Raw genomic sequence first — 12,380 nt, forward strand, 5'->3', positions numbered from 1 at the left:
CCCGAGTGCTGGGATTAAAGATGTGAACCACAACTGCTTGGCAAAATACTTCTGTTTTCTAAATGCTGTGATTACTGACATAGGCCAACATACCAGATTTATGCTGTATCTTATGGTTTACCTTAGTAGGTAAATTCAGCATTTATTTGGATTCCCTAACAGTGCTTGCTTGTTTGCTTGTTTGGTTTTATTTGTTGTGGGTTTTCTCTTAAGGGTGGTGTGTCTGTTTTTTTTCCTTGTATGGATATTTTGCTTACAGGTATGTTTATCTACCATGTCTACTGTGTGTGTGCCCAGTATCCACAGAGGCCAGTAGAGGTCATAGGATCCCCTGAAACTGGAGTCTTGCCTGGTTGTGAGCTTCCTTGTGGGTGCTGGAACTCAACCTGTGTCCTCTGGAAAAGCAGCTAGTTCTTCCAATTGCTGAGCCATCTCCCCAGCCTTTTGTTGTTTTTTTAATCTTTTTAAATTTTATTTTATGTTCACTGATGTTTCCCCTACATGTTTGTCTTTGTGAGGGTGTCAGATATTGGAGTTACAGACAGTTTTGAGCTGCCATGTGGGTGCTGGTAATTGAACCCAGCTCATGGAAGAACAGCGGTGCTCCTAATCACTGAGACATCTCTCCAGCCCCTTTTTGTTGTTTTTTTTTTTTTTTTTTGAGATAATGTCACTATGTAACCCTGGCTGTTTTGGAACTTCCTACATTGACCAGACTGGCCACAAACTCAAAATGAAACACCTCTCTTTGCCTCCTGTGTGCTGGGATTTCTGTTATATGGTGTTACATTAAGGTATTATTCTCATAACATAAAACATACACATGTTAACTATGATTTGAGTTTTAGTACATTTATGTAGTAATCCAAGTTTAGCAAATTTGTATCATTTCAAAATACTCCTTTTGCCTATTTGCCTCAGTTTCCATGGTCACCCCTAACAACTACCCATCTTGGCTTCTCTGTATGTCTGTCACTTACAGATACATATAACTAGAATATATGTATATATCCTGTCATTGGGGTTGTTTGTTTGGTTTTTTTGTTTGTTTGTTTTGTTTTTTGTTTTTTTGAGACAGGGTTTCTCTGTGTAGCTTTGGAGCCTATCCTGGCACTTGCTCTGGAGACCAGGCTGGCCTTGAACTCACAGAGATACCCTGCCTCTGCCTCCCGAGTGCTGGGATTAAAGGAGTAGGCCACCAATACCCAGCTTTTTTTTTATGATCACTTAATTTTTTTCAATTGAAATCACTATTGTAAACAACATGCAAATAAAAATAATCATGCAGCTAGATTAACATAGCCCAGACCAAAAGTCTCTATTTGAACTTCTGTATAGTATAGAATAGTCATTCTGAAGCTATGGAGCTTCATTTTGGATTTTACACTTTGATTGTTACTTTCTTTTGAAACAGGGTCTCACAAGTAGCCCTGGCTGGCCTAGAAATCAGTATGTAGACAAAAGTGGCCTCAAACTTAGAAATTTGTCTACCTCTGCCTGCTGAATGCAGGAATTAAAGCGAAACAGGGTCTCACAAGTAGCCCTGGCTGGCCTAGAAATCAGTATGTAGACAAAAGTGGCCTCAAACTTAGAAATTTGTCTACCTCTGCCTGCTGAATGCAGGGATTAAAGCATGTGTGTCATGCCTGACCTCAGTTACACTTTTATATATTATACACACACACTGTCTCTCAGTTGTACTTTTGTATTCTTAAAACGCACATATACACACATACACACATACACACATACATACACACACACACACACACACACAGCAAAAACCAAAAAATCCTTAACAGAGTACAAAGTAGAAAAGGCGAGCCTTAGCCATTTGTGGCGGTGCACATCTTTCATTCCAGCATGGGGAAGCAGGAGGCTGAGGCAGGCACATCTCTACAAAGTACATTCCAGGACAGCCAGAGCTACACAGAAAGAAAAAGTTAGCCTTCTCTCCTCCTGTGTGCCTGTCAGGTGCATTCTATTCTTCCTCATCACCCAGTGTCTTCCTTTCTCCGTGGTGTGCTGCACCTCTATGTACATTTGTGTACATATATGTGTATACATTGTAGACTAACATCCAAATATCAGGAAGAAATGTTTTTCCTTTCCAAGATTTAGTGACCTTGTTTAATAATACCCATTCTAAGTCCTTCCATTTTCTTAAAATCCTTGTGATTTCATTTTTCTTTAGAGTTGAATAATACTCTACTTACGTATGTACCAGATTTTTATTATTTATTTGTTGACTTATTTTTCTCTGATTGGTCAATAGAGAATTGACCAACTGTATTGTCCTATGAAAAAAATCTTCATAGAAAATTACTTTAGAAGAAAAAAAAAAGAAAAATTACTTTATCTTTTAGCAGCCTGTTCCTGATTCTGAGGAAGCTTGCCCTCTTTTGAGCAACTCAGTCTTTCTTGTAGGCAACAGATAATGTGGGACTGCCTATTCCACCTCTTCCTCTTAACTTCTTTCTTGGACTTCTTACAGGCTGGATTCTCTCGGGTAGCAGCATGAGCTTTCTTATGCATCTCTTCCATCGTTCTTTATGAACTGAAAGGACCGTTTTTTTTTTTTAAGTGTCTTTGTCTTTCTCCATTAGGTATTTCTGACCCATGCTGTCTTCTGATGTACTTCTGCATTGAACTTGTTTTCACAGTTATACTCAGGCAATTGTTTGGTGTGGTGAGGGGTATACACTCTCCTCTATACATTGCTCCCTTCAGGGCCCCCAAAACATTGCCAGTTGAAGTTAAACCAAGACCTGCATCTAAATAGCATGTGAAGGCAACAAGTTGATCATCAGTGCTTTTTACATTGTGTTCATCTCCAGTCACCTTCACTTGGCCTTCATAGATCTTATTCAAGCCAAACCTATTGAGATGCCTGCAGGCTAGCATAATTCATGTGCATATGCTGTGCAGATTATCATATTTCCTTCCATATGGGCTTATGAAATCTGACAGGTGATATCTGTTAGTTACATGGACTATCATCCTATATCTGGGTGGTTTGTAGTGCTTATATTTGTCTTGGATCACCAATCCCTTCATTTTCCTGAGTTGAATAATACTCCATTTACATATGCATCAGATTTTCATTATTCATTCCTTTTTGTTTTTCAAGACAGGGTTTCTCAATAGCTGTGGAGGCATTGGGAAACTCGATGGTTTTTTTGTTTTGTTTTTTTGTTTTGTTTTTCGACACAGGGTTTCTCTGTGTAGCTTTGGAGCCTATCCTGGCATTCACTCTGGAGAACATGCTGGCCTCAAACTCATAGAGATCCATTTGCCTCTGCCTCCCGAGTGCTGGGATTAAAGGCGTGTGCCACCAACACCTGGCTTGATGAATGTTTTTTTTGAGACAAAGTCTTATGAAGTCCAGGTGGACCTCAAACACACTATGTAGCCATAGCAGGCCTTCCTGCTTTCTCTTCCCAAGTGTTGTAATTATTTTAGGTGTGTAGTACTCTTTGTTTTGCTTTTGTTTTTGTGTGTGTTTTTTTGCTGTTTTTGTTTTTGTTTTGTTTTGTTTTCAAGACAGGGTTTCTGTTTGTAGCTTTGGAGCTTGTCCTGGAGCTCGCTCTGTAGACCAGGCTGGCATTGAACTCAGAGATCTGCCTGCCTCTGCCTCCTGAGTGCTGGGATTAAAGTCATTCACCACTGCTGGGCTGTATTTATTTATTTGACTGACATTGAACTAACTTCATGGTGGAGAATTATTTTCAACTCCTGATCTTCCCTCTGCCTCCAACTCCCAAGTAACAAGATCATAGATGTTCATCACCAAACTTTATACATAAATGTTTAATAATTTTCTGTTTATCTTTTGACAGTTTTGTACTCCTCACTCCCCAGTCTTTGTCTCCCATACTATTTGCAATCTTTCACAACTTTCTTCTTTCAACTTTCATTTTTTGTTTTGTTTTTTAATTTTTATTTTCTCATTGTCTGAGTTTAATTAGAGTTGTTTACACATACATGAGTTTGGCATTCTTTACTGAATCATTGGTTACTCACCAGTGGCTGCATCCCTGAAGAAAACTTGCTGCCCCTCCCCCAGCAGCCTTTAACTGCCAATAGTTCCTCATGGAGTGGTGGGGCCTGGTGCCCCTCCCCCATCCTTGCTGGAATGTTGACTTATTTAACTCTTGTGCAGGCATTGGGCAGGTGAAAGTGCTTTGACCAGTTTCTAGTCTCTGCATTAGCAGCATTAGCTGTTGCTGCCCATTGCTAAAAGAAGCTTCTGTGGCCAGGTTGGAGAGCAAGACTGGGGAAATGGTTCATTCAGTAAAAGTTCTTATCATCAAGCCCCAGTACCCAGATGGAAAACACCAGTTCCCTGGAGTTTCCCTACATTTGGGCTCTTTGTAGTTTGGGCAGTTATGAATAATGCTGCTGTGAATATTTTTGTTTAAATGGGTTTTTTTTGGGGGGTGGGTGTTTGAGACAGGGTTTCTTTGGAGGCTGTCCTGGAACTCACTCTGGTAGACCAGGCTGGTCTCGAACTCCTAGAGGTCAACCTGCCTTTGCCTTCCAAGTAGTGGGACTAAAGGCATGTGCCGCCACCACCGGACTGTTTAAATGTTTTTGTGAACATTGTAGTAATTAAATGCTTTGCTTATTAGGCAAAATTACAGTAGTTTTTCAATTATACCAGTTTTACAGTCTCTGGGGAAGTAGCTCAGTGGTAGGACACTTGACTGACATACATAACATTCTCAAAATTGAATTATGAGAATTCCAGACTTCCTGTGTTTACCAGTGATTGTTACTGACAGGGTTTGCATTTCTTATGTTTTTGCTTTTTGTTTTTGTCTATTGGTTTTTTTTCTGGAGACAATGACTCATAGAGTCCAGGCAGAAGGATTACTATAATGAGTCTTTCCCTGTCCCACCAGCCATCTCTCAAATAATGACAGACTTCTTATTATGAAAGGTCAGCTTTAGCTCATGCTTGTTTCTAACTAGCCTTATTTATAGCTTAACTTAACCTATTCCTATTAATCTACATGCTGGCATGTGACTTTTACCTCTCCTGCATATCCTGCTTCCTCTGCCTCCAGCTGGCAACTGCCCTTTTCTTCTTTTCAAACTTCCAGAGTTCCTACCTATACCTTCTGACTAGCTGTTGGGTGTTCAGCTTTTTATTAAGCCAATCACAGTGACATCTCTTTACACAGTATAATCAAATAACTCACAACAGATGACTATGAATTAAGTTCAGCTTTGACAACATAGTTTCAGGATAGCCTTAGTGGCACAGTGAGGCCATCTCAAAAGCAAAGTCAAAATTCTAAAGGTCTGCTATTGCCTAGAATATAGAAGGAATTCTATAACATAACAATGAAAATTATTATTTTTGGTTTTTTTGTTTTTGTTTTCGAGATAGGGTTTCTCTGTAGCTTTGGAGCCTGTCCTGGAACTCACTCTGTAGACCAGACTGACCTGGAAATCACAGAGATCCACCTGACTCTGCCTCCTGAGTGCTCGGATTAAAGGCATGTGCTGCTGCTGGTGGTGGTGGTGCTGGTGCTGCTGCTGCTGCCGCCGCCACCACCGCCGCGCCACCACCACCACACCACCACCACCACCACCACCACCACCACCACCACCACCACCACCTGGCTAATGAAAATAATTTTATTTTCAAGTTTTTGGAGGTCGGATATGGAAGTACATGCCTCTTATCTCCGCATTTGGGAGGCAGAGGTAGGTGAATCTCTGAGTTTGAGGAAAGCCTAGTCTGCATAGCCAGCCAGGGCTACAAAGGTGAGACCCTACGTCAAAAATGAGAATGGGCAGGGGCTTTTAGTAGATACTTTGGAGTTGATTTTGTTTGTTGCATGACTTGTTTATTCCAAGACAAGGTCTTTTGTAACCCAAGCAGGTCTAAAACTTAATGTGTAGCTAAACATGACTTTAAATTCCTAATCTTTCTGCCTCTCTATTAAATGCTGAGGTTATACATGTGTGCTATATAGCATCTGACTTTCACAGATTTATAAGTGGTAATAAATACATGAGAAAATTTCTCAGCATCACTCATCATGGGGTGATATGTTAATCAAAACCACTTTTTTAGCCAGGTGTTGTTGGCCAAGCCTTTAATCCCAGCACTGGGGAGGCAGAGGCAGGGGGATCTCTGAGTTTGAGGCCAGCCTGGTCTACAGAGTGAGTTCCAGGACAACCTACAAAGCAATACAGAGAAACCCTGTCTCGAAAAAACCAAAAACAATTAAAAAAAAAAACCCACAAAAACAAAAGCATGCAGATGTTTATCTTAGCATTATTGATGACTGCTAAAGAGTAGAAAGTGATGAGTTGAGGAATGGGATGGCTGAATACATGGCACCTACTTACAGTGGGTACTGTTCAGCTATAAACTGTACTGACATGTGGCACAACAAATGGACCTGTGTAGGCTACAGATGTTACATGACTCATTTATATGAAATGTCCAAAACGGACCATAGAGACACACTATAGAGTTCTGGTGGCCTGGGTTTAGGGAAGTGGAGGAAAAAGAATGATGGGTAATGGCCATGGAGCTCCCTTTTGAACTGATGAAAATGTTCTGAAAGTAAGTACAACATGATAGTGTCACAATCTAATCAATGAACTAAAATTCAGTAGGCCGAGCTGTGGTGGTGCTCACCTTTTGTCCCAGCACTGGGGAGGCAGAGGCAGGCTGATCTCTCTGAGTTGAAGCCAGCCTGGTCTACAGAGTAAGTTCCAGGACAACCAGGTTAACACAGAGAAACCCTGCATGGAAAAAAAAAAGAAAGAAAGAAAGAGAAAAGGAAAGAAGGAAGCAAAGAGAGATTCAATTTTAACTACGTGTTAAAAAAAATGTGTCTGGAGAGATGGCTCAGTAGTTAAGAGCACTAGCTGTTCTTCAGAGGACCCAGGTTCAATTTCCAGCAACCACATGGTGGCTCACAACCATCAAATATAAGATCTGGATAGTAGTGCAGGCATACATGCATACATAATAAATAACTAAATAAATCTTTTTTTTTTTTTTTTTAGAGGTGTGGTGTCTGTCTGTGTTTGGGAATGTGTATGTGAGTATAACTGGACTCAGCTCAGAAGAGGCACCAGATTCTCTGAGATGTAGTGTGACCAGTGTAAGCTGCTGACGGGGTACTAGGAACCAATCCTGGGTCCGGTAAAAGCAGACCTTGTAACCAACCACTGAGCCCTCTCTAGTCCTTGGCTTGTTTGTTTGGATTGGTGTTTTGATTATGTGTTCCTGATATGTAGCTCCCTGTGTAAACTAGCCTTCTGCCCTACCTTACTGTTTACTTTGAGACTGCGTCTACTTTGCCCAGGCTGGCCTAATTCTTGTTCTGTAGCCACAGCAGGTGCCATGTTTCTGCCTCAGTCTCTCAAGTAGCTAGATTGGTAGGTTTTGTCACTAGGCCCTGCTCTCCTTTAATATTTTCATATAGGTGTTTATTTAGAGCATTCTGTTTTCCTTGTTGATGCTGGGGATTGAACCCAGGGCCATATACATGCTATGCAAGCATTTCTGCCATTGAGCCACATCCCTAGACATGTTTCTTTTCCATTGTTTTGTTTTGTTGAGACAGTATCCCTCTGTGTATCATTGGCTGTCCTGGAACTCACCCGTAAACCAGCCTGGCCTCAAACTCACAGAGATCCACCTGCCTCTGTTGGGATTAAAGATGTTTACCACCACCACCCAGCCATCCCAGACTTTTAAATTGCTTTTACCAATAAAGTTTTCTTACTTAAAATTTGAGTTCATTCATTTATTGCTTCATTGAAAATTCCATTGCCTACATCTATATACTAATTAAAGTTTTTGTCTTCCATAGGTGATGCTGGAAGCAGAACTCCGAAAGACCAGAAGGTTAGTTGGGTTGGTTATAAAAAGTTAAGAAACATGGAATTGGCTGGGTGGTGGGGGCACATGCCTTTAATACTAACAATAAGGAAGCAGAGGCATGTGTACCTCTGTGAGTTCAAGGCCAGCTTGGTTTACAGAGTAAGTTCAGGACAGCTAGGGTTGTGTAGAGAGACCCTGTCGGAAAAAAAACCAAAATAATAACAGAAAACAATAAGCATGGTAGTGCACACCTTTAATCTCAGCTCTGAGAAGACAGAGGCAAGTGGAGAGGTGGATCTCAATGAATTTGAGGCCAGCCTAGGCTACATGGGGAATTCCAGGACAGTGAGCCTCTGTCTCAAAAACTTTAGTAATAATAATAACAATAATTAATCTGTGACTAGAATTGTGGCTCTATGTAAAAGTACTCACTACTCTTGCAGAGGACTTGGGTTCAGTTCTCAGCACCCTAATGATCTCTTATAACCACTGTAACTCCAATTCCAGGGGATCTACTGTCCTGACTTCACCAAGCACATATGTGGTACACATAAATACAGGCAAAACACTAGTGCACATAAATAAATCTAAAACAGATTTTTTTTAATTATCTAAAAAAATTGACAGACTTGTTTAGAAGAATATATATGAATTTGATAGGCTATAAATGTTGGTCATTTGGCACAGTGCTTGCCTGGCTTCGGGAAGCCTTGGGTTCAGTTTCCAGTACTGCACCATCAGATTTGTCCTGTTGCACCTCTATAATCCCATCACTCAAGACAGGCAGGCAGAAAGATTAGAAATTCAGGGTCATCCTCCACAGGCCTGGACTATAGTTGACCCTATCCTTTTTGTTTGGTTTAAAAGTTTTATTTTTTGAGACAAGGTCTGTTTGTATAGCCCTTACTGTCCTAGGACTCAATCTGTAAACCAGGCTGGCCTTGAACTCATTCTCCTGCCTCTACCTCCCGAGTGCTGGGGTTAAAGGTGGTGACATTACCACCTGACTCACATGGCCCTATCTTTAAAAATGGAAGAAGCAGCTTTTGAAAGTGGGAATAATTTTGGTCTGAGCATACAGTCAGTTTAATTTCAATGTATTCACCATGTAGTAGGCCACATTAGTTACAGTCGTCTTGTAGATATTGCAAGAAAACAGAAAAATTGAGAAGTTGCCTCTCCCTGAACATCCAAATATAATTGAATTTGGTTTGGTTGAAGACAAGTTCTTCCCAGGTAGTATTCTTTTTCCTGTTTTATTTATGTTTTTTGTAGCATTAGGGGTCACTGCTCATGTTAGGCAAGTGTTGTTTTACTGAGTCCCTGGCCTTCTCATTGTGTCCTAACTCCTAATAAGTGCATCCCTCCCTACCCCCTTCTATTTTCCTACAGCTCCGTGAAGCTATGGCTGCCTTAAGAAAATCAGCTCAAGATGTCCAGAAGTTCATGGATGCTGTCAACAAGAAAAGCAGTTCCCAGGATCTAAATAAAGGTTAGTGTTGAGGAGTTGCTACATAGAGAGAAGTGAGTTCTTTCTGAAATGTTACTGACAATCAGCTTTGGTCTCAAATCCTGTTCTAATTGTCAGTTTCTTTTAATGTTGTTTTTATGGCCACAGTCACTCTGAGATTGTTCGATGTGGTGTATTCAGTGTTCTGTTTCTCCTCTTAGCATAAACAATTGCGTCGTCTTGTGTTTCTGCCTTTGTCCAAGAGTTCAGCAGAAGTGGCTAATGGTCACAGGATAACTCAGCTTTTGTTATTTCTGCACTACCTTCTTTGTTTGCTTTGATAGTATCTTCTGTATCCCAGGCTGGCCTTGAGCTTCATATTTTTCTGAGGATGACCTAAAATTTGTGATCCTCCTGCCTTCCCTGCCTGGGATTTTAGGCATTAAATACTATGCAAGGTATATGCAGTAGCTAGATTGAAATTCAGGGCTTTGTGGATGCTAGGTAAGCACTCCCCCTAGCTGAGCTACAGCCCCATCCTACCATATTGCCCTCTTGACCTTTCCTTTCCCTAACCTATGATATCACTCTTTATACCAACTCTGTCCCCGTAGGAACCTTGGGTCAGATGTCTGGAGAACTGAGCAAAGATGGGGACCTGATAGTCAGTATGCGGATTCTGGGCAAGAAGAGGACTAAGACATGGCACAAAGGCACCCTTATTGCCATCCAGACTGTTGGTATGTTTAAACTAGAGGAAGGACAAAGGAAAGGAAGCCTGTGTGAGTCCATTGCTGATTCTTTCCCCAGAGCCTTTCCTTTGGCCTCCTACGTTGCACTCAGGACTTACAGTTGTGTTGTTGTTATTGTTTGTTTCAATTTTGTTTGCCTTTTCCTAGGGCTGGGAAAGAAATACAAAGTGAAATTTGACAACAAAGGGAAGAGTCTGCTGTCTGGCAACCACATTGCCTATGATTATCACCCTCCTGCTGACAAGCTGTTTGTGGGCAGTCGCGTGGTAGCCAAATACAAAGATGGAAATCAGGTCTGGCTTTATGCTGGCATTGTAGCTGAGACTCCCAACGTCAAGAACAAGCTCAGGTACCTGGACAGGGTTGTGGATTGTAGGGGAGTGGGAGCTGGGAGCACAGCGCCCACTCTTCATACTGTGCCAAGATTTCACTGTCAGCCTTTGTGTTCTCATTCCCTTGTGAATAGAAACCCTTTCTCTTTTCCATGTCATTCCTTTCTCTCTCTCTTTTTAAAGACATCTCTATACATAGCTCAGAATTCCATCATACTTCCTGTATATCCTAGATTGGTCTCAAATTCACAAGCCCCCTGCCTCCAACTCTTTGAGTGCTGGGGTTGGAGAAATGTATCATATGCAACCCTGACTGGCCTGGAACATACAAGAATCCTCAAAACAAAAACAAAAAAAAAAAAACAAAAAAAAAAAGATAAAGCACGAGTTTCTTTTCATGGTCCCTGATCAATTTAAACAAATGGAACTCCAGCGGCACTGTTCACTGCCTTCTGGGCAGCCTCTTTTGCTTGGTGGGCTTGTAGTACAGCTACAGCTTCATCAACCTTTGAGCGGAGAGACTTGGGAGACTCAAGCATGTGAAGTAGTTCTGAGTTTTATCAATCTCCAACAGCATGCCCGTGATTTTACCAGCCAGAGTGGAGTGCATGGCTTGAATAAGAGGGAACAACCGTTCACCCAACATTTGCTTTTGCTCTTGAGGAGGGTCAGATGCCAACATGGAAGCAGTTAAAGGTTCTTGACCTTGCACATGAACAGCAGGTTGTTGCATGGTAACTTGTGGCTGTGCATTAAGATGTTGCTAGGGGTTGCGGACTCCCGAAGCGTATTTGTACTGGGGAGCGGTGTGGACAGCAGGTGTGGCTGCAGCAGCAGCTGCAGGACGTGGACCTATGGTCTGTGTTGAAGTGTTAGCAACATGCTGTGTTGACATGATGCCTGGAACCTGTGAGGAAGAAAAAAATATCTAAACATTGAAAAATTTAAATATTATGAAAAAAACATTGCCAAATATAAAATAAATAAAAAAAGGAAAGGAAACTTGAACCTTATGTACCGAGCAAATGCCAGGTCTAGCAAACAATGCTAGTCCTAGATTACTTGATTTAAAACAACAAAAAAATACAGAAAAAAATAGTAAAATATAAAAACAAATTAATGTTTTATAGACCCTAGCAAAAGAATTTTCAGCAAAGTACAAAAATTTAAAGCATTCCTTTCTTTAATTTTGTTATTCTTTATTGTGGAATAGCTTGGGATGTCAGTTCTGTTTCAACTAGCAGAACTGATAGACTGAGCAAGGAAACGTAATTTGGATTTTAAAATTCTTGCTTTAATAAAAATTCCTTAAACAGTGTGAAAAAAAGAAAGAAAGAAAGAAAAAAGGGCATTTGTGGCATATGCCTTTAATCCCAGCACTCGGGAGGCACAGGCAAGCAGATTTCTGTGAGTTCAAGGCCAGTCTGGTCTACAGATTGAGTTCCAGGACAAGCTCCAAAGCAATACAGAGAAACCCTGTCTCAAAAAACCAAAACAAAAAAAACAAAACAAAACAATCCTCCTGCCTCTACCTCCTGAGTGCTGAGATTAAAGGTGTGTGCCATCATGCCTAGAAGAAAGAATATTTCAGACAGGTAGGAGGATTTTGTGTTGGTTTATGTGAAACCCTGTGGGTGGAAATGAAAGCAGGCTATTATGGTCTGTGATTCAGAGAATAGAAAGTATGGTAAAATATTCTGGGATGAAACCCTCTGTATAACCTCCACATCTTTTGTCATTTTCTTTTCTGCTGCAGATTTCTGATTTTCTTTGATGATGGTTATGCCTCCTATGTCACTCAGTCAGAACTGTATCCCATTTGCCGACCATGTAAGTGTTCCTGTACTTTTCCTCAACTCTTAGTTTCCTCCTCTGCTTTGTCTTTTTTTCTGAAGATTCTAAAGCCTGAATTTTGTTGTCGTGTTGCAGTTTGCAGTTACAGCATTGTTGGCTGACTTATAGGTAGATCTTTATAGCCAGAGTGGTCA

At 41.0% G+C, this 12,380-nt stretch overlaps 1 protein-coding gene and 1 pseudogene across 5 annotated transcripts in view; one reads left to right on the forward strand and one right to left on the reverse strand.

The window, feature by feature from the left end:
- Setdb1 (SET domain bifurcated histone lysine methyltransferase 1) overlaps window positions 1–12,380 on the forward strand; it is a 38,911-nt gene that overhangs the window by 5,458 nt on the left and 21,073 nt on the right. For 4 of the 5 annotated variants that reach the window (XM_027393617.2, XM_027393616.2, XM_027393618.2 and 1 more), the window contains 5 exons: window positions 7,848–7,882; window positions 9,251–9,350; window positions 9,923–10,048; window positions 10,208–10,409; window positions 12,149–12,222. In XM_027393617.2, coding sequence (XP_027249418.1) covers window positions 7,848–7,882; window positions 9,251–9,350; window positions 9,923–10,048; window positions 10,208–10,409; window positions 12,149–12,222 — 537 coding nt within the window. Of the gene's footprint in view, window positions 1–7,111; window positions 7,134–7,847; window positions 7,883–9,250; window positions 9,351–9,922; window positions 10,049–10,207; window positions 10,410–12,148; window positions 12,223–12,380 lie in introns of those variants that run through there. The other variant, XM_035450797.1, reaches the window with a different exon arrangement.
- LOC118239454 lies at window positions 1,532–3,042 on the reverse strand (annotated as a pseudogene).

This window comes from Cricetulus griseus, assembly GCF_003668045.3.
Source record: "Cricetulus griseus strain 17A/GY chromosome 1 unlocalized genomic scaffold, alternate assembly CriGri-PICRH-1.0 chr1_0, whole genome shotgun sequence".
NCBI lineage: Eukaryota > Metazoa > Chordata > Mammalia > Rodentia > Cricetidae > Cricetulus > Cricetulus griseus.